Source organism: Rosa rugosa, chromosome 1 (assembly GCF_958449725.1).
Source record: "Rosa rugosa chromosome 1, drRosRugo1.1, whole genome shotgun sequence".
In the NCBI taxonomy this organism is placed as follows: Eukaryota; Viridiplantae; Streptophyta; class Magnoliopsida; order Rosales; family Rosaceae; genus Rosa; species Rosa rugosa.
Genome location: NC_084820.1, coordinates 53,539,207 through 53,559,270, shown reverse-complemented (window position 1 = coordinate 53,559,270; position 20,064 = coordinate 53,539,207). Strand labels below are relative to the sequence as shown.

General features: G+C 37.5%; 2 protein-coding genes across 3 annotated transcripts; both read left to right on the top strand.

Moving 5' to 3' along the window:
- Positions 1-11,576: 11,576 nt before the first annotated feature.
- LOC133725457 (threonine synthase 1, chloroplastic-like) lies at positions 11,577-13,436 on the top strand. Its single transcript, XM_062152726.1, has one exon. The coding sequence runs from the start codon at positions 11,636-11,638 to the stop codon at positions 13,175-13,177; it is 1,542 nt and encodes a 513-aa protein (XP_062008710.1). The 5' UTR covers positions 11,577-11,635; the 3' UTR covers positions 13,178-13,436.
- Positions 13,437-14,214: 778 nt separating this feature from the next.
- Positions 14,215-20,025, top strand: LOC133725456 (aminopeptidase M1-like). 2 transcript variants are annotated; one of them, XM_062152724.1, is made up of 19 exons: positions 14,215-14,698; positions 14,784-14,929; positions 15,334-15,436; positions 15,604-15,790; positions 15,867-15,960; positions 16,078-16,231; positions 16,375-16,479; positions 16,578-16,694; positions 16,879-16,992; positions 17,205-17,447; positions 17,517-17,823; positions 18,043-18,164; positions 18,253-18,350; positions 18,472-18,649; positions 18,747-18,861; positions 18,979-19,046; positions 19,127-19,204; positions 19,365-19,442; positions 19,624-20,025. In XM_062152724.1, the coding sequence occupies exons 1-19, from the start codon at positions 14,474-14,476 to the stop codon at positions 19,804-19,806; spliced, it is 2,715 nt and encodes a 904-aa protein (XP_062008708.1). In that variant the 5' UTR covers positions 14,215-14,473; the 3' UTR covers positions 19,807-20,025. The 2 variants fall into 2 exon arrangements, with proteins under 2 accessions (XP_062008708.1, XP_062008709.1); XM_062152725.1 differs by having other exon boundaries at positions 14,223-14,698; positions 17,205-17,387.
- Positions 20,026-20,064: the final 39 nt, after the last annotated feature.

Genomic DNA, 20,064 nt, shown 5'->3' with positions numbered 1-20,064 from the left:
TCCCAACGATGCATCGTTCTTCGCCATTGACACTCTCGAGGTCTATAAGTGGACGACGCTCTCGGGAACGACCGCTCCATTTTCAACATTTTCCAAGCTCGAAATTGATTTCAAATCCAAATCACGTCCTGCTCCAGATGCGAAGCGACGGTAGAGAAACAGAGCTCCGGCTTCTTCAACTCGACTTCTTCTCCTCCACGCCCTTGGCTTTCTACAGCACGGCCTCTTCATCGCTGTCCTCATCGTACTGATCGTTGGACAGGAGCTTGGGTAGAGAGAGAGAAAAAGAGAGAGGATTTGAGCTTCAAAGTTATAAACGTATATTAGGCTTTTAAGGGCAAAATCGGAATCAGAAACATTAAAAACTGACCTTTTTTAACATCACTTCATTATTTATAAGGATTAAATTAATATTACTAACAATTCATTATGGATCTTTTTATCATGTGGGAAACTTAGTGATCTTTTTATCATTTCACTCTCTAAAGTGACCTTTTCCATCATTTGCCTAAAAAAAAAAGACATAATTCACATTTTTTTTTTCTTTATAAGCAAAGCTACAAGCAACAATATGCAATAATTGGATAATAATCTCCTCATTTCAATGGTAAATTTTACTCTCTAAACAATGTAGTGTTTTCAATAGAGTATGAAATTTTTTTATTTTAAAATACCTTGATTTGTCTTTGTTAGATGTGTTCACGCCCGGGGTTAAAAATCCTTTTAAGAAAATCTATTACTTAGTGATGGATCTATTAACTACATATAGTTGGAAATAGACTCACAGCATGGCGCTGCTCCATAGATAAAATAAATTAAAACAAAATAACGATTTTTTGTGATGTTGGCTTTACATGGTAACACAAATGACAATACATATATACCAATACGAAAATAGATCATACAATACCACCAGTTGCAATACAGTGGTTGCTTCCCCACTTATTAATTTAGAAGGCGAAAATGGTCATTGTGCAAATGGCCAACAAAGTGAGGAGAAGATGAACTCAAGATTATTGGCGTACAAGCCATAAAGACTTTAGGTACAATTATGAAGCACAACCTATATACCAAATTCAAATTCTACATGGCTTCTAAACCAATATGTTATTCAATTGTCTTATCTGGATTTGAGATCCAAGCAATAATATGTCACACGCCATACCAAAATTAGCCAAAAGAGAAAAAAGTTGCACTTAATTGTTTGAGATGTAAGAAAAAACTATGTGTTTTACAAACTTCAAGTATATGATAAAATTGAGAGCATTATATGTATCCATAATTTAACGTCACACTTATCTTTTATTTTCTTTACGCAAACTAACTAATCTTTGATAGATAAGTAAATGCATATGTTTTATAATTCCAAGTATATGATAAATTGAAAGCATCAAATACATCCATAATCTAACATCACATGTCACACTTTAACTTTGCTTATCCGTGAACAAATTAACCACAAACTTTGGCATTTGAGTGAGACAGTTGCATTAAGATGCTAAATCATATATATGTGCTATATATGGTAAGTATATGATAAAATTGAGAGCATTATATGTATCCATAATTTAACGTCACACTTACATTTTCTTTTCTTTACGCAAACTAACTAATCTTTGATATATAAGTAAATACAATTCCAAGTATATGATCAATTGAGAGCATCAAATACATCCATAATCTAATATCACACGTCACACTTTAACTTTGCTTATCCGTGAACAAATTAACCACAAATTTTGGCATTTGAGTGAGACAGTTGCATTAAGATGCTAAATCATACATATGTGCTATATATGGTAGGTCTTGAATGAGAGCTTGATGTTCTTGAGGGCATGGCCAATAACTTATGTGAACTAAGAAGCATAATACATCTTCGCAATGAAAACGAGAAAATTTTTGTTTCTGAAGTATAATTTTGTTGGTCAGTTAAGATGTATAGAGCAAATACAAAGATAGTTATATTTAAACTTCTCATTTTCTATATGAAATTTCTTCATCATGCATCAAAATCAGACAAACACATTTTACCCTTCTTTTTTCTTCCTCCCAATTCACTCTCATCCGGTCTTCTCTTTCTCCTTACATTTAGCAAATATGAAAATATGGGTTTGCATCATTCTTGAATCTTTAGAGTGGGAGTGATTCTTGAATCTTCAAGGTCATATTAGGTTATGTTCCAGCTCACATTTTTAGTGATTTGCCACATTCCCACATTTCACTTCAAGATCTGTACTATTAATCTTAACTATGGAGAACAAACTTGTGGAATTGGGCAATCTCTGAAAGTAAGTGTGGAACATATCGCTAGAGTTAAGTGTTTCGAAAAGCGAATCAAGTGGCACATCTTGCTTCTTCGTTGAGTGTTAAGATTGTGGAACTGAAAAGTTGGGCCGACAAACCACCACTGTCTTTGGTTCATGTGCTGGCGAACGATGATATTCCTTGCATGTCCTCCTTCTATAATAGAAAGGTAGGATGCTTTTTAACCTTTCCTTAATTAGAATTTAAAGGGTTAGATCTATTGTCCTATTTTCTCTGAAGTAGGTTTGATATAATTTTTCCTATATTGCTTTCTCTGTTCTTGGGCACTTTGTTGTTCCAGTTTTGGGTGAGGTGCTTTTTGCCTCTAAAAAAATGTGGAACGTGATGCTGAGCTTGGCCGTGTAATTAAAAGTTCCAATTTTTCCTCTAAATACCATGTTTCCATGACAAAATTGTGATTTTTCTTTTTAAAAGACTACTTCAAAGTGTTTTAATTTTTCTATAGATTATCCATCATTTACATAACTATTAACCAAATAGCATATGATTGTTAAAACGGTGATATCAACTCCTTGACAAATTAAGGTTGAAAGATTTTTCTGATGTCCTTTTACTTGATTCACTGACAGGCAAAGGAACAGATATGCAGATTAATCCAATTTGGTGCTGAAAGTGATGTCAGGCTATTGCTTAAGAAATATACATATTTCATTCTTGCAATTTTTACATAAACTATCTATGGGACGCAAATCACCTCAAATGAGGTTGTTCAACAACATTCGGGCATTGTCCATATTTAAAGCACATTTTTGATAAGACAAACTTTTATCAATAAGTCACGAAATAGAGTAATATCCTTTATCAAAGTCCTTTGGCGACATCATGGTATTGAGTAAGCTACTTGGGAGCTTAAGCTTGGGTCTGGGATTTTAAAGAAATATCATTTCTTAAACCAAGACTTAGATATGTGGTTCATCACTTCTGATTGGCTCTCTCAAATTGTGCACATATTTTATACAAAGGTGGCTGAACTATATATTTTATCAAATTGTGGTTCATCACTTCACTTTCAATCTAGCATGTTGGGTAGAACTATATTTCCTTATTTTATGATATGCATTGTATATCAAATCTTGTTTGCGAGTTGTCATTTTAATGAGACAATCATTCCGCCATTATGAAAAAAATATCGTTTGTGAATTGGTGTGAGGTTTTATCCACCATGTCTCATTTAATATTTGAGAAAAAGTCTCAACCCATTATCTTTTTTACCTAAAAATTGATTTGGGCTCGCCACCCACTAATGGATTTTCAATCCAATATCTATAAACACATATTTTGTGTGGTCATATCTGATAGTCTTCTCGCTGTTAGGGAGAGGAAATACTAATGTAAGGGCGTGAATTATGTAAAATATATAAGTCCAATGTTTAAAGCATCATATATCATGAGGTTATACAAATATTCACATTCTTTAATTAATTTATCCTTGATAGAAAACAGATGCCCTAAAAAAGGCATGGATACCTGATATGAATAAGCTTATTATAGCTAATGCATGCATATATGAATTTGCGGGATCGCAAATTGATGATACATCTTATATATAGTAGCTACTAATCAAGGGCCGTATACTATACCACATTTCGTTGTGTTGACAAACTATACTATTGGCCAAATTAGAAAGAAGCAATTCCAATGAATTTGAGTAATTGTGATGATATACTTGGATTTTATCAACCCTAAAAATTACAAGAGAGTGTACTAAAGTGAATTGAACTCACTATAACACAAATTTCTTTATATATAGTGACTCAAGATTATGAATATCATTCTAACGACAACTTTTCTATAAGTACAGTGTTACATATAGCTGTTATATTGACGAGAGGCTTATGGTAGGTTGTCTTGGTTATTATAAATATCTTAAAGACACATTGCTAAAAGCAAATCCTCAAATCGTATGTGTCATTATAAGCATATTGCTTAATCAAATCCTAAAGGATTCATATTGCCCACATGACATGTCCATGTATGTATGAATGAGCTTCAAGCTCACTCATGGAATCAAAGAGTCTAAAGTCGATCATATACTCATTCTATTATAGTCAAAGTGACTTATTACCTCAATGTGTATTATGACAAGACTAAGATATCGAATTCGAGTAATGTTGCAACATATTCTAACTTTCACGAAGTTATGAATTATCTAGAGCTCCTATAGAGCCTATGTAAAATTATAAGTTGTACAAATTGATATATATGGCCAAGCATGTCATACTATGCAAATATAGTACTACTCACTTATTCTTTTTTGAGAAGGTACCATCACCCTTACGGGATACTTTATATACAAAACAATGCCAAATGAGCTACTGACACTCCTGGCCAAGATAAAGTCTTACGCATGGACAACTTCAATATTCTTATCAAATTTGCGCCACTTACGAACGGCTCTAGATACGTTCTCATCTACACCCTTTCAATTTGAGCTAATGCTATACTTCACATACTTCATTGATCATTAATCCAAACATGTGCCTACATGTGATCATCTTAGTAGCATATTCGCTATGCCTTAATGTTGATGCAATGTTTTAAATGTCTCCATGATTATCAAGTATGACTATAAAATGCACAATATTATTAGTATCTCCACTGCGATTACATACTAAACACACATGTCATGATTTTATCTTGATTACATTACTACGTATACACTTGCGATACTCGCTTCACAAACTGTGACATGCATAGAGGCCCAAACAGTGTCATGCACACAAAATTGCCCATTGAGCTATACTCAATACTCTTATTTAAACACTTTAATCTTATATACACATGCTGCTACATGTTTAGCACCTCTATTGCTTAGTTACATGACATCTCACCAGCGAGATCAATCCTCGCTCTTGCCATGGTAAATGTCCTATACTGGGGGGGACTTGTACACCATACTCGCCATGCCTGAATGATATCATACACTCACCATGCCTGAATGGTATACACTCGCCATATTTGAATGACATAACACTCACCATGATAAATGTTCTCAATACCAGGGGACTTGTACATTCTACTTGTTACTCTGGAATGGCGTAACAATCGCCATGCTCCAGTGGCGTACACTCGCCATGCTTCAGCAGTACCTTATCTATGCTTCAACGTACGTGTTATCTATGCTTCAGCGATCTGTACTCGCCACACTTCAGCAATATATTATCCATGCTTCAGCATTTCATTTATACTTCAGCAACATATTATCCAGGCCTCAACGATATATTCTCTATGCTTCAATAGTATCTCATCTATGCTCCAGCAGTATCTCACCTATGCTTGACTTGATTCATAAACTCTCGCAAGCGTACGAATCGTTGTCAAGTAAAGGAAGCATTTGGACCTTGATTATCGTACCTCGGGGATTAGGCGTTGGACCTAATCAAGGTAATTGGCGCTAGGATACTAAAAGCACACAATAAAAAAAATAAAATAAAAATAAAGTAAAATAATATTCACAAGGCACCAAGCCTCGGAAATGCTCGGCTTAGCTCACACTAAGCCTAATCAAAGCCACTAACTTGTAGCCCAAATGAGTTATGCACAATGGAATGTAGAATTTCGTTTGGGAGTTTTGAATTGGGAATTAACTAAATTAAATGCAAACTAAAGTAAAAGCAAACAACTAATTATCAAGCAAGAAATTAAATTCGGATTTTCAAATTAATGGAAATATGAGAGTGTCGGGTGATTCACACTAACTATCTTGTAAACATCGATGCTAATTTCATAAATGCATGCATTTCCTATATGTGTCGAGTCCCGTATCTAGTACCGGTTAAGGCTACTAAACCAATTATTCTTTCAGTGTATTGACTATGCCGGTTAAGGCCACAATCAACTCTCTAATTTGGGCATTACGCCGGTTAAGGCCACAATATCCAAAATTAGAGGCCTAGAGAGCAAGATAATAGAGACCCAAGCAAGCTTAGCTACAATTAAGCTAGCTAATGGTTACCACACTTAAATCCTAGATGCCACAAGATTAATAAGTTGTCAATTTATCAATCTATTCATCATAATTGCCCACAACATAATTTCAAAGGGTGACAAAGCCTAGAAACATGCTTCTAAAGACCAATACATTCGGATTTAAAGCATACACAATGAAAATTGCATTTATTAAAATTAAAGCATCAATATTTATACAAGATGAGTTAGGGCTTCACAACCCTAACTCCCAAAATTGAACTACTCACTACCCATACTCAAATACATCATCAAATACATAAGAAATTAAGAGAAATGATAGAGGAGAGAGGGAACACAAACTAGGTTCACTATTTGTTATAGGCAAACATGAACCCAACTTGAAATTAAGCCCCTACTCTTTACCAAATGTAAAATATATTTGTGTTGATGAGCAATTGATGATGTGGGTAGTAAAAGCCCTTTGATTTTCTTTGGAAAATGGTGGAGAATGATAAATTGGGTGAGGAGGTTCTTGGTGAGGTGAAGAAATCTTAGTGAAGTGATTCTTGGTGAGGTTATGGGTGAGAGAAAATGGGAAGGAATGATAAATGGAGGTGGGTGTGTGCTGCGGTTGCTGTTGGGGAAGAGAGAGAATTGGGGTGTGCGGCTACTGTTTGGGGCTCGGATGAATGAGGTCTGCGGCAGGTGAGGAAGAGGTAATTGAGAAAATGGATCTGGGGTGTGCGGCTGGTGTTGTGCGTGCAGAGAATATGGAATAGATGAGGCCACGTGGCAAGAAAGGAGAGGGAGAGGGAAGAAAATCGGTGTGTGAAAAAGAGGATGGACGAGATGAGAATTATGGTTTAATTAAACCATGGGTGCCACATGTCAAAGCTGAATTAGTTTTCAACCAATTATATACAAATCTGCACTTGCATGCAATGTTGCTCAACTGTCTTACTTAATTAATCAAATTAATGATTAATTAACCAAATCAGTGATTAATTAACACTTTTCTTCAATTTCCTCCCTCTTCTTCTTGTAATTTCACGCACATACCCATAACTATGCGTAATAGCCCTATGCTTCTTTCTTGGCTTTGACTTTAGTTGACCACATCGGCAATTCGTCTTTTTGTCGATAATTCCAATTAACTCCATTTTCGCACAATTTCTTCCAAAATCCACAGCTTCGCCTATTTACTACAAAATAAATAAAAATAGATTAATTATATAATAATTGACTTGAGGATTTACTTATTTCTAGTGTTTTAGATACAATTACATGCATAAAAATGCGTGTAATCAATGCTTCAGCAGTAACTCCCCTATGTTTCAGCTGTATATTATCTATCTTTTAGCGGTAATTATATATGCTTCAGAATCATCTATGCATCAACGATATATCCTTCATGCTTCACCGACACATTCTCCACGCTTCAATAATATCTTCTCTAGACCTTAACGATATATTATCCACACTTCAACGATACACTATCCATACTTCAGTGATGTCATATACATGCTCCGCGATATGTTATTCATGCTTCAGCGGCATCTCACCCATGTCTCAGGCGACCTACATTAGTTATATCTCAACGCGGCGTACTCACCATGTTTCGAAGGACACACTCGCTATGTCTCAACTGCACACTCGCCATGCCTCAGCGACATATTCAACGTACTCGCCATAGACTCGCCCATACGTACTTTAGCTTCACGCTTATACCCTAACAGACACTCTCTTAACTCCCCGCTCGTGCCCTAGCGGTACTCGGGACTATACTCTTACAAAACTGCCCCTCTAGAACTCTACCAATTCTCCAATGATCTCAATGTATTCTCCAATTATCTCAATGTGTTCTCCAATGATCGCAATGTATTACTAATGATCTTAAGGAATCCTCCAATGATTGCCATATATATATATATTCTCTAATGATATTCTCCAATGATCGCCATGTATTCTCGGACGACCGCCACGTCTTCACCCATGATCGCCATGTATTCACCCACGATCGCCTTGTATTCTATCACTGCCTTTGGCAGTTTTCAATGAAATTGGCTCGATATCACCATTTCTTATCTCTCTCCATCAAAATATCGCTAAAGGCATGGGCACGCTGTATAGCAATCCCAAACTATTGCCTAACGCATAACCAAACCGCAATGGCTCAAATCAATAATATCGCTAACGGCTGGTTGTGCTGATATAGCACTATAAGTGCTATCACTTGCAAACCCTTGTATTGCCAATGCGATCAATGTGAAATGCTTAAATGTGATCACAATGAAATGGCTAAATGCAATCCAGCCGAAATGCCTAAATGAAATGACTAAATGCGATCAAGCCAAAATGCCTAAATGAAATGGTTAAATGCGATCAAGCCGAAATGATCAAATGCTTAAATGAAATGGCTAAATGCGATCAAAATGAAATGGCTAAATGTGATCAAAGTGAAATACCTAAACGAAACTCCTAAATGAAAGGCGATCAAGGCAAAATGCCTAAATGAAAGGCAACCAAGGCGAAATGCCTAAATGAAAGGTGATCAAGGCGAAACGCCTAAATGAAATGCAATCAAGATGAAATGCTTAAATGCGACCAAAATGAAATGGCTAAATGAAATACAATCAAGGTGAAATGTCTAAATGCGATCAAGCTGAAATGGCTAAACGCATGATCAAGATGAAATAACTACAAGCATGGTTGAGGTACATAGCCTAGCACTATTCTAGAAAACATCTAATATCACCACATGCATAATTATGACACGCTCTTCTTTATTTGATATCGCCATGTGTTCTCTCCAATATATGATATCGGCATGCATACATGGATTATCTTTCTCCGATACACAGTATTGCTATGTTTTATCTATATTATGTGACATTGCCATGTTCTATCTCCATTGCACGATATCGCCATGTTTTATCTCTATTATACGATACGAAATCTCTAAATCTTCTCTCCATTATACAATATCACTATGTGCATGTTCTCTCCATTATATGATATCGACATGTGTTATCTTTCTCCAACACGCGGTATCGCCATGTTTTATCTCTCTATTATACATTACCATGTTTTATCTCCATTACATGATATCGTCATGTCTCATCTCTCCATTACACGACACGATATCGCCATGTGTTCTCTCCACAAGTACACATTGTATCGAGCACACCTGATGCCATATGATAGCAAACCCTAGTCAAGACCCCCTTATCTAGGTCTTGGGGGACTGGTTACCCCAAGGAAGACACTCTTGCCAAATGTCCAATGAATGCTTGCGCCATTTTTACTTGGAAAATGAAATCATCACCCTAGTCAAGTCTCTTCTTAGCTGGGGACTTGGGGGACTAGGGGTAATGCCCGTAATAGTTGTACGGAAGCCACGTGGCAAAGATACTCGCCTTGCACTTCCGATACTTCTACCAAAGACAAACTCCCCACCCAAGAGAACTCTTGACCGGGGACTTAAAGGACTTGTTGGTATAGATACCTCTCAGGAACAAGTATCGGAAGCACAAGGCTCATTAGCCACTTAAAGTAACGCCAATAAAGCCCAGACATGATGCCGATACCATACACTTGTGGTATCGGGTAGACCACAGCTAGTTCCACATTGGAAATAAAAGGGTGACAAACCCATCCCCACACTATAATCATGTGAGATAAGATTTATTGAGAATATCATAGTTTTATTGGTATTACCCTAACACATGGTCTCACTTATGTGATCAACACATCATATCCACTATACATGGTACATGTATTTTATTAGATTCATGATTGAAGCTTGCATCAATCAGCGAGATATTCTCATCAGGAGGAGCATTAAAAATTATGTTACCTAGCTAGGACATATGCACCTTGCACTCTTTTTCTCCTTCGACCAGGGTTGTTTTTCTCCCACTGAGATTTTGTTACCTGGTAAAGGTTTTTAACGAGACAACATCAAGCGTGTCCAACACCATATCATTCATTGGTGGACATTCAACGGAGAGTGTTATAATTAAATATTATATATATGTGGTTGTCCACGTAAATACTCATAGTTATATTTTTATGATGTAAACATTAGTACTCATATATAAATGGGTCTAATGAGAGAATGAATTAAACACTTCTACCTCTTCATATATTTTGTATCTCTCTGTTCTCTGTCTCTTATTCTTTAGTTTATATCAAGAAAAATTTTGTTTTTGAAGTATACATTTTCTAGTTAGTTAAGTATGTAGAGCAAATACAAATATAACTTTAGGGGGAATATCACAAATGGTCACTGAGTTATGACTTATTCGACACTTAACTCACTGCATTTTCAACAATATCACTTAACTCACTCAGTTTTACATCCGTCTTTCACTTTACTCACTGCCGTTAATTCTACCGTTAGAAGCCGTTAAAATTGAGGGTATATTTGTCAAAACACTTAAAGATCATTTTTAACTTAAAAAAACTACATTTATTAGACTTTTTTTTTCAATTTTTTTAAATTTCTAATAAAAAATGATTTTTTTTAACTTAAATATAATTTGAAAAAAATTTCTCTTTTTTTTTTATAAAAAAAGTTAGAAATGTATTTTTTTAGTGTTTAGATAAATATACCCTCAATTTACATTTATTAGACTTTTTTCAATTTTTTAAATTTATGAGATTTCTAATAAAAAATGATTTTTTTAACTTAAATATAATTTGAAAAAAAATTGTCTTTAAAAAAAAAAAAAAAGAAGTTAGAAATGCATTTTTTTAGTGTTTAGACAAATATACCCTCAATTTTAATAGCTTTTAACGGCAAAATTAACGACAGTGAGTTAAGTGAAAAACGGATGTAAAACTGAGTGAGTTAAGTGATATTGTTGAAAATACAGTGAGTTAAGTGTCGAATAAGTCATGACTCAGTGACTATTGATGATGTTTTCCCATAACTTTATTCAAACTTTACACTTTGTTATATGAAATTCCTTCATCCTACATCAAAATCAGACAAACGCATTTTATTCTTCTTTTTTGTTCTTTACATCTTTTCCTCATATAATTTTTACATCAACCATTTATGGCAATACAAATCACCTCAAAGTGTTGTTGTCTAACAACATTCGACACTGTCCCTATATGGAGCACCATTTTGATGAAACAAACTTCTAGTAATAAGTCACTCAAATAGTTCATAACTTCTGAGTGGTTCTTATCAAATTGTGCACACATTTAACATTTATACGAAGGCGGCTGAAATATTAATTTATCACCGCATAAAGTTAATATAAAAAAAAAAATAAAGGTAACCTATCCTAAACCCTACCCTACACCAACGTCACTAGTACTAGTAGCAAAACCAGATACCCCTTTCAGATCTCTCCACCTGACCCACACCAAAACCTCTCAAATCTCAACAATGGCGTCTTCCTCTCTCTTCCAATCCCCCTCCTTCTCTCTCAAACCCCAGAAACCCATTTCCCCACCCTCCACCAAACCCCGTTTCACCACCATCAAATGCTCCTCCTCCTCCGCCGCCAAATGCCGCGACAACATCCGCGACGACGCCCACCGCCACAACACCACCCACACCCACCACTTCTCCGCCAAGTACGTCCCCTTCAACTCCTCCGCCAACGACGACACGTCGTCCGAGTCCTACTCCCTCGACGAGGTCGTCTACCGCTCCCAGTCCGGCGGCCTCCTCGACGTCCAGCACGACATGGCCGCCCTCAAGAACTACGACGGCAAGTACTGGCGCGACCTCTTCGACTCCCGCGTCGGCAAAACCACCTGGCCCTACGGCTCCGGCGTCTGGTCCAAAAAGGAGTGGGTCCTCCCTGAGATCGACAGCGACGACATCATCTCCGCCTTCGAGGGCAACTCCAACCTCTTCTGGGCCGAGCGCTACGGCAAAAAAGTCCTCGGCATGAACGAGCTCTGGGTCAAGCACTGCGGCATCAGCCACACCGGCTCCTTCAAGGACCTAGGCATGACCGTCCTCGTCAGCCAGGTCAACCGCCTCCGCAAAATGAACCGCCCCGTCGTCGGCGTCGGATGCGCCTCCACCGGCGACACCTCCGCCGCCCTGTCCGCCTACTGCGCCTCCGCCGGGATCCCCTCCATTGTGTTTCTGCCGGCGAATAAGATCTCGATGGCCCAGCTGGTCCAGCCCATCGCAAACGGGGCCTTTGTGCTGAGCATCGACACCGATTTCGATGGCTGTATGAATCTGATTCGAGAAGTGACTGCAGAATTGCCGATTTATTTAGCTAATTCTCTCAACAGTTTGAGACTGGAGGGCCAGAAAACAGCAGCTATTGAGATTCTGCAGCAGTTTGATTGGCAGGTCCCGGATTGGGTTATAGTTCCGGGAGGCAATCTCGGAAATATATATGCATTCTACAAAGGGTTTCATATGTGTAAGGAGTTGGGGCTGGTTGATAAGATTCCTAGACTTGTGTGTGCTCAAGCTGCAAATGCAAACCCTTTGTACTTGCATTACAAGTCGGGGTGGGATGAGGAGTTCAAGCCTGTGAAGGCAAACACTACGTTTGCGTCTGCAATTCAGATTGGGGATCCTGTTTCCATTGACAGGGCCGTGTATGCGCTGAAGAAGTCGGATGGGATTGTGGAGGAGGCGACCGAGGAGGAGTTGATGGATGCCATGGCGCAGGCGGATTCTACTGGCATGTTTATATGTCCTCACACTGGTGTGGCGCTGGCGGCGTTGATCAAGCTCCGGAATAAGGGGGTTATAGGCCCCACGGAGAGGACTGTGGTGGTGAGCACGGCTCATGGGTTGAAGTTTACGCAGGCGAAGATTGATTATCACTCTAAGGAGATTCCGGATTTGGCTTGCCGGTTTGCTAACCCACCGGTTCAAGTGAGGGCAGATTTTGGGTCGGTTATGGATGTTTTGAAGAAGTATTTGAGTAAGTCGGAGGCTCCAAAGCATTAGTTTTGTAGGGGGCAGTGTCCTAGTGTGTTATTTGTTATTTTGCTTAGAGCGTTTAGGCATTGGTATCGTTCTCTATGTGCTTTTTGCTTTGGTGATTCAATGTAGGATGAGGAACTGTTTTAGCTTGTAGTGCTCAGAATATGGTGGAGAAGGGAGAGTCATTTATAAGGCAGCATCGCCAAATTTTGTGTATGAGTTCATTATCATATGAATTTCACCACATTTTTCCTTATAACAAGTTTTCTTTAGCTTCCAAGTCTCTACTTGCATTCTGTTTCCCACAGATTTCTCCTTTCCACTTATTTTGCTGTGAATTGCTTGTTTCCTTGCTTTGTTCGGTATCTGATAATAAGCAGGAGAAACTTCTGATTGCTTCCTTGCTTGCTTAATTGCTGAAAGAGCAGTGAAATCGTTAGCCCCTTCCCCAAGGGCAGCTGAGGCCTTGGCAATCATGGAGGCAATTTACCTAGCAAGCTCTTTTTCCAATGTACACATTGTCATATCCTCAGATTCTCAAGGTCTCATCGATGCTATTAAGAAGCACTTATCTGTTTCAGATTGGAAAGCCTTAACAATCCTCATTCAAGTCCGGTACCCCCGGCATTTTGACTGGTCATGGATCAGTAGAAAAGCTAACAAAGCAGCTCACCTTGTTGTTTCGTTGGTTCATAGCTGGAAGTGTCCTCCTGATTGGGTTCTCCAACCACCTTCCCTCTTAGTTGAAATTTTACTGTTCGATGGTTTACTAAGTCCTTCGTCTGTTTACGAGTGGATAAGGGTTCTGCTTGGGTTCTTATTCTCCTTGCTTTCTGTTTATGGTTCTCATTACCAAAAAAAAAACAAAAAAAAACCATGTGCTTAAGGTTCTAACTTTCATTAAACAAGTGAAAATTTCACTCGAGTTCAACTTCTTTTATGCTTTCTGTACCCCTCATCTATCTGGACCACTTTTCTTTCTCAGTTCTCAATGTCTAAAATGATGGCACCCCTTACATTAAGGCAATCTATGTTATAAAAATAGAGGGATCCATGATTCATTGGCCTTTCACCCATTTATGTCTGTGTTGACTAAATGACAGAAGCAAAGACAAGATAAGGTTCATCGTTATCCTAAGACAGCCTACATAGCCATCCATGCATGACTTTCTACGCAAAGATGCAAAACTGAAACATCAGCTAACCGTCTGTTTTTTGGGTCTGCAAAGAATCATTCTATGAAGTTTTTCTCCTATCACTACCAGAGAATATATATCTAGCTCACTTGTTTAGCTTTCCTGCACAAAGCTACATAGAGATATGGAACAGAAGCAAGGCATAGAGCAATTTAAAGGCCAAGCAAGGTTACCGAATTTTGCAATCCCGAAACGCTATGATCTTCATCTCAAACTTGATCTCTCTGCCTGCACCTTCTCCGGCACCGTGCAGATTAACGTTAGCATCGTTGAAGAGACCAAGTTTCTTGTCTTGAACGCTCTTGAACTTGATGTTCATCAAGTTTGGTTCACCAACTCTCACGGCCAAGTAACAATTCTGAATCAATGATTTTGTTTTATCAAGTTGGTTTATTGGGTTTCCACTAAGAAATATCTTCATTCTTAATTTGCAGAAGTACCACCCCTGCGATGTTGTTTTGGATGGAGATGATGAAGTTCTTGTTTTGGTATTTGATAAAGCACTTGGTATTGGTGAGGGAGTCTTGGGGGTTGACTTTTCTGCAGTCCTTAATGCGCACTTGGTGGGGTTATATAAATGGTAAGAAATTTTGTTTGATTTTCCAGATAAACTAGCAGTTGCAGCACTGAAATGATATATTTCTGAAATGTACGAACTACTAAGTAGGCGTGTAGAACAGAAGAAATGCATGTCAGGCTATCTAGTTAGTTACATGGAGTCTTCATTGTTACCACTTTCTTGTCTGTTTGGTTGCCAAGGAAAAAGGAGATAAAAGATATGAATGTAGATAGATGCAGATACTACATATCAGAGTATTAATCTAACTCAGCTAAACTTAAACAAGTTATGCTCTGTGGAGTTGGAAAATTTTGATGTACTAAAAGTCCTAGACAAGTGGGAATGCTATTATCTAATTCTCTCTACCTGTAGCATCTTTGCTAACAAACTAGATTTCTAATGAAATCATTCAATGATTTTCACAGTGCTTATATGGATGGGGAAGAGAAAAAGAATATGGCTGTTACTCAATTCGAAGCTGTGGATGCTAGGCGATGCTTTCCCTGTTGGGATGAACCTGCTCTCAAGGTACTTGGGTTTGAAAAGTTCGCATAATTGGTTGAAACTCAATTTTTATCTAATAAAAAACCCCTCAATAAATTATATATTTTTCCACCACATATTATCAAACAGTCATACAAATATAAAGCATTTTGGCAATTCTAATTCGTCTGCTTCAACTGATTTCTTAACAGGCTAGATTCAAGATAGCATTAGATGTACCATCAGAGCTGACAGCTTTATCCAATATGCCTATTATTAATGAAAAGTGTGATGGAGATGTTAAGACTGTGTCTTTTGAGGAATCTCCACTCATGTCAACTTATTTGGTGGCTGTTGTTGTTGGCCTATTTGATCATATTGAAGATACAACATCTGATGGTATGCATATAGCAATGGAGAATTTGTTCAATTGTTAAACTGATTTCTTTATGTAGTATTGAAAGTTCGTTTGCAGGGGTAAAGGTTCGTGCATATTGCCCTGTTGGGAAGAGTGATAAAGGGGAATTTGCTTTAAATATTGCTGTTAAGACCCTTGATCTTTTCTCCAAGTAATTTCCTTCACTCTCAAATGTTGCTGTTCAATTCAGTAGTCATACAGACTAATAAGATTTCTTTCACTGGTCATTGCGGTGTTAAACTCCTTCTAACCTTGTTTTGTCATCTAGATACTTCTCAACGCCTTACTCACTCCCCAAACTTGATATGGTTGCGGTTCCTGAATTTGCCGGTGGGGCCATGGAGAATTATGGTTTGATCACATACCGTGAAACTGAACTGCTTTTTGATCCTTTGCATTCCACAGCAGCAAGAAAGCAAAGAGTGAGTTTAATATCTGACTCTGTTTTAAGCTTTGTTTCTCTTTTGCTGTCGCTCCTCTCAATGAATCACAACATTCCATTGTTTTGTTAGGTAGGGTTTTCTCTTTTGTGGTATGCTTTGTAATTCTTTTCTTGTGTTTTCAGATGGCAATTGTTGTATCACATGAAGTAGCACATCAGTGGTTTGGCAATCTGGTAACAATGGAATGGTGGACTGATTTATGGCTTAACGAGGGTTTTGCAACATGGGTACTTTTGAGACTTTCAGCTCTCTACTTTTTGAATATTTTTTTTCCTGGATATAGTTCTCTTATTTGTTGTATGCCTGCTTGATCATGTTTTGCCAGATAAGTTATATGGCCACTGATATTTTGTTTCCTGAGTGGAAAGTTTGGTCTCAATTTCTTCAATACACTACTGGTGGCCTAATTATGGATGCCCTGGAACAATCACATCCAATTCAGGTAACGAAATATACTAATGTTAATATTTGCAAAAAAATGCTCTGGACTTCATAAAAGATAGACTGTCTGTCTGTTCATATGCTGCAAGGAAAAAATATATATTATCACTCCTATACATTTCAGTTCCTGTAAATGGATAATTTTGATCCATCATCTACTAATATACTGTTCTGCATAATGTCAGGTAGAGGTACACCACGCACGTTCAGTTCTTGAAATATTCGATGCTATCAGCTATGAAAAGGGATCTGCTGTTATACGAATGCTGCAGGCTTATCTTGGTGATGATATATTCCAGGTACAAAATTAATGTTCTTAAGTTACAGAAACCTTTGCACCAATAACTTCATGTTTTCATAATGAATATCATATGTGGAAATGCTCTTCTAATCACTCAGCGTGTTATGAAGTCATTCTAGTTTGCAGTATCAATTTATCTATAATAAGTGAAAATCTATTAGCATTTTTTTTATTTATCACTTTAACTGTGTGACCTCGTTATCAAATCAGAAATCGTTAAGTTCCTACATAAAAAGATATTCTGAGAAAAATGCAAAGACAGAAGATTTATGGAGTGTTCTGTCGGAGGAATCTGGTGTCAAAATCAGTGAAATGATGGATGATTGGACTAAGAAACAAGGATATCCTGTGATCTCTGTAACAGCAAAGGATCATATTTTGGAATTTGAGCAGGTAATATTGATCACTTTCATAAACCAGTCTTTCAAGGATCATATTTTGGAATTTGAGCAGGTAATATTGATCACTTTCATAAACCAGTCTTATTATCTGTGAAAGACTAAAAGAGTTTTGGTTTGGCAGACACAGTTTCTGTCAGCAGGTTTGCATAGTGAAGGGAAATGGATTGTTCCAGTAACTATTTCACTTGGTTCATATGAGAGACGCAAGAATTTCCTTTTGGAATCAAAGTCCAGTGAAGTGGACATATCAGATCTTGTTGACACTTCTGATACTCATTTAAAGAATAAAGAGACATGTGATGAACAACTGTGGGTCAAGGTTAATATCGAGCAGAGTGGTTTTTATAGGGTAAAGTATGAAGATAAGCTAGCAGCTCGACTTAGGAAGGCTATTGAGAATAATAGCTTGGAAGCAACAGACAAATTTGGTATGCGTCTCTTATTAATTTCAACTAGTGATGACTGTGTTACTTTATTTATGCTGCATTCATTCAAATAATCACTGAACATTTTCTTCTGGTTAGGAGGAAAATGACCAATTCTGTGTTGGTTCTCTTCTTACATTGTTTACTATATTCTATATTTCTACAGCATATATGTTAAACTACTGAAATAAAGATGATGTATAACTCCACGTATCATTGCAGGTATTCTGGATGATGCATACGCCCTTTGCGAAGCTTGTGAACAGTCACTATCATCTTTTCTTTCCTTGATGGATGTATACAGAAAAGAAGCTGATTATATTGTCTTATCAAAACTTATAGACGTAAGTAAAAGTTTTTTGTCGGTGAGCATCAGTTACACTTACACCAACTTCTTATGGTAGCATAACTCTTATCTCATCTGTTCTGTAGGTATGTTACAACATTGTTAAAGTATCAAGCGAGGCCATCCCTGATTCAGTGAATGAGTTGAAGCAATTTTGCATCAATCTCCTCATGTTTCCAGCAGAGTAAGCAGTACTCACCCATATTTATTATGCTATACCTTCTTTATTTAAACTTAATGAGGATTGCCCGAGAAACTTTTTATGCTACCATATTTACATATCATGTTTGACTGTTTCTTCACAGAAAATTAGGCTGGGAACCAGTACCTGGAGAGAGTCACTTCAGTACACTTTTGAGAGCAGAAGTCTTGCAGGCCTTGGTTACATTTGGCCATGATAAAACTCAGAATGAAGCATTAGATCGATTTCAGAAATTATTGAATGATAGAAACACTCCGCTTCTTACTGCAGATACAAGAGCGGTAATTAATCATAGCTTTATATGTATGTCACCTCTTCATCCTTTTTGGCATTTTAAAAGTTAATTAATAGGTAGAAGTTCCAAATATTGTCCTGTAGGCTGCTTACATTGCAGTGATGAGGAATGCTGGCAGCTCACACAAGGAAGGCTTTGAGTCACTATTAAATGTTTACAGAGAAGCTGATACAATGCAAGAGAAGGAACGAATTCTACGTAAGTTTTTTGTAACAGTGAACTGAAATGCATTTTCTGTCATTTCCATTTCCTCTATCTGTCTCTTGTCTGGTTTAAAGTGACCTAAGATTATGAATTATGTTCTTCCTTGTACAGGTTATTTTGCGTCTTCTCCAGACCCAGATACAGTTGTTGATGTTTTGAACTTTTTCTTATCTGATGAGGTATTTATTTGTACACTGACTTGGGGTGTGCTTTCACTTTCTTTGCCACTTTAACAGCTACTTCATCTCAATATTTTCAGGTTCGAGATCAGGACATTGTATTTGGACTCCCTGGTGTAAGCTTAGAATGCCGTGAAACAGCATGGAAATGGATGAAGGTATAGGGTTCATGACTTCTTCGATATATGTTTCAGATGAACATTACATCATTCACTACCACATTTTCCGTAATTGGTATTAGGAAGCCACTTTTACAGTTGTATTTTTGGTTTCTACCATCTGGACTCTGGAGAATTAAATGTCTGGTTATGAATGCAGGAGAACTGGGACCTGATCCTCACCAAGTATGGTGCTGGATTGCTACTCACCCGTTTCGTAAGAGACATTGTAACACCGGTAAGCAGAATTACGTCCGTCCTTACAGTGCTAGCTAGATAATTGAGCCTTGGAATATGATACATGCTCAAGTTAAAATATCGAAAGGTCCAAGGGCTTGTATGATAACATAGAAAGCATAGAACATTGTTGCTGCTTAGTATACCATTTGGTGTTACTGACAAACTCCTTCCGTTGAAAGTTTTGTAGCAATGAAAAGGCTGATGAGGTTGAAGAATTTTTTGCAAACCGGGTGCATCCTTCCATTGCTATGACTCTGAAGCAAAGCATTGAGCATGTCCGAATCAAGGCGAGGTGGGTTCAAAGCGCAAGGCAGGAGCAATCTCTTCAAGAGCTAGTCAAACAGTTGGCAGGCAAGAAATGAATATTGCTTGTCATGCACATAATTTGATCTTGAATATTTCCCTTCTGAAAATGTATTTTGATCAGCTGCTTAAGCATCACCTGTAGGGGTCTAAATATGCTAAACTCGTTTATTGGTAAGAACAAATATTTCTTGTTCATTATGTATTAACCCTGTCAGTCTGTTGGTCAAACCCAAAATCCAAAGCTTAATATTTCTCATTGAGATTCTTTTTCTTTAGCCGACTTCTCTCCACCATCATTATAGAATAAAACTAGA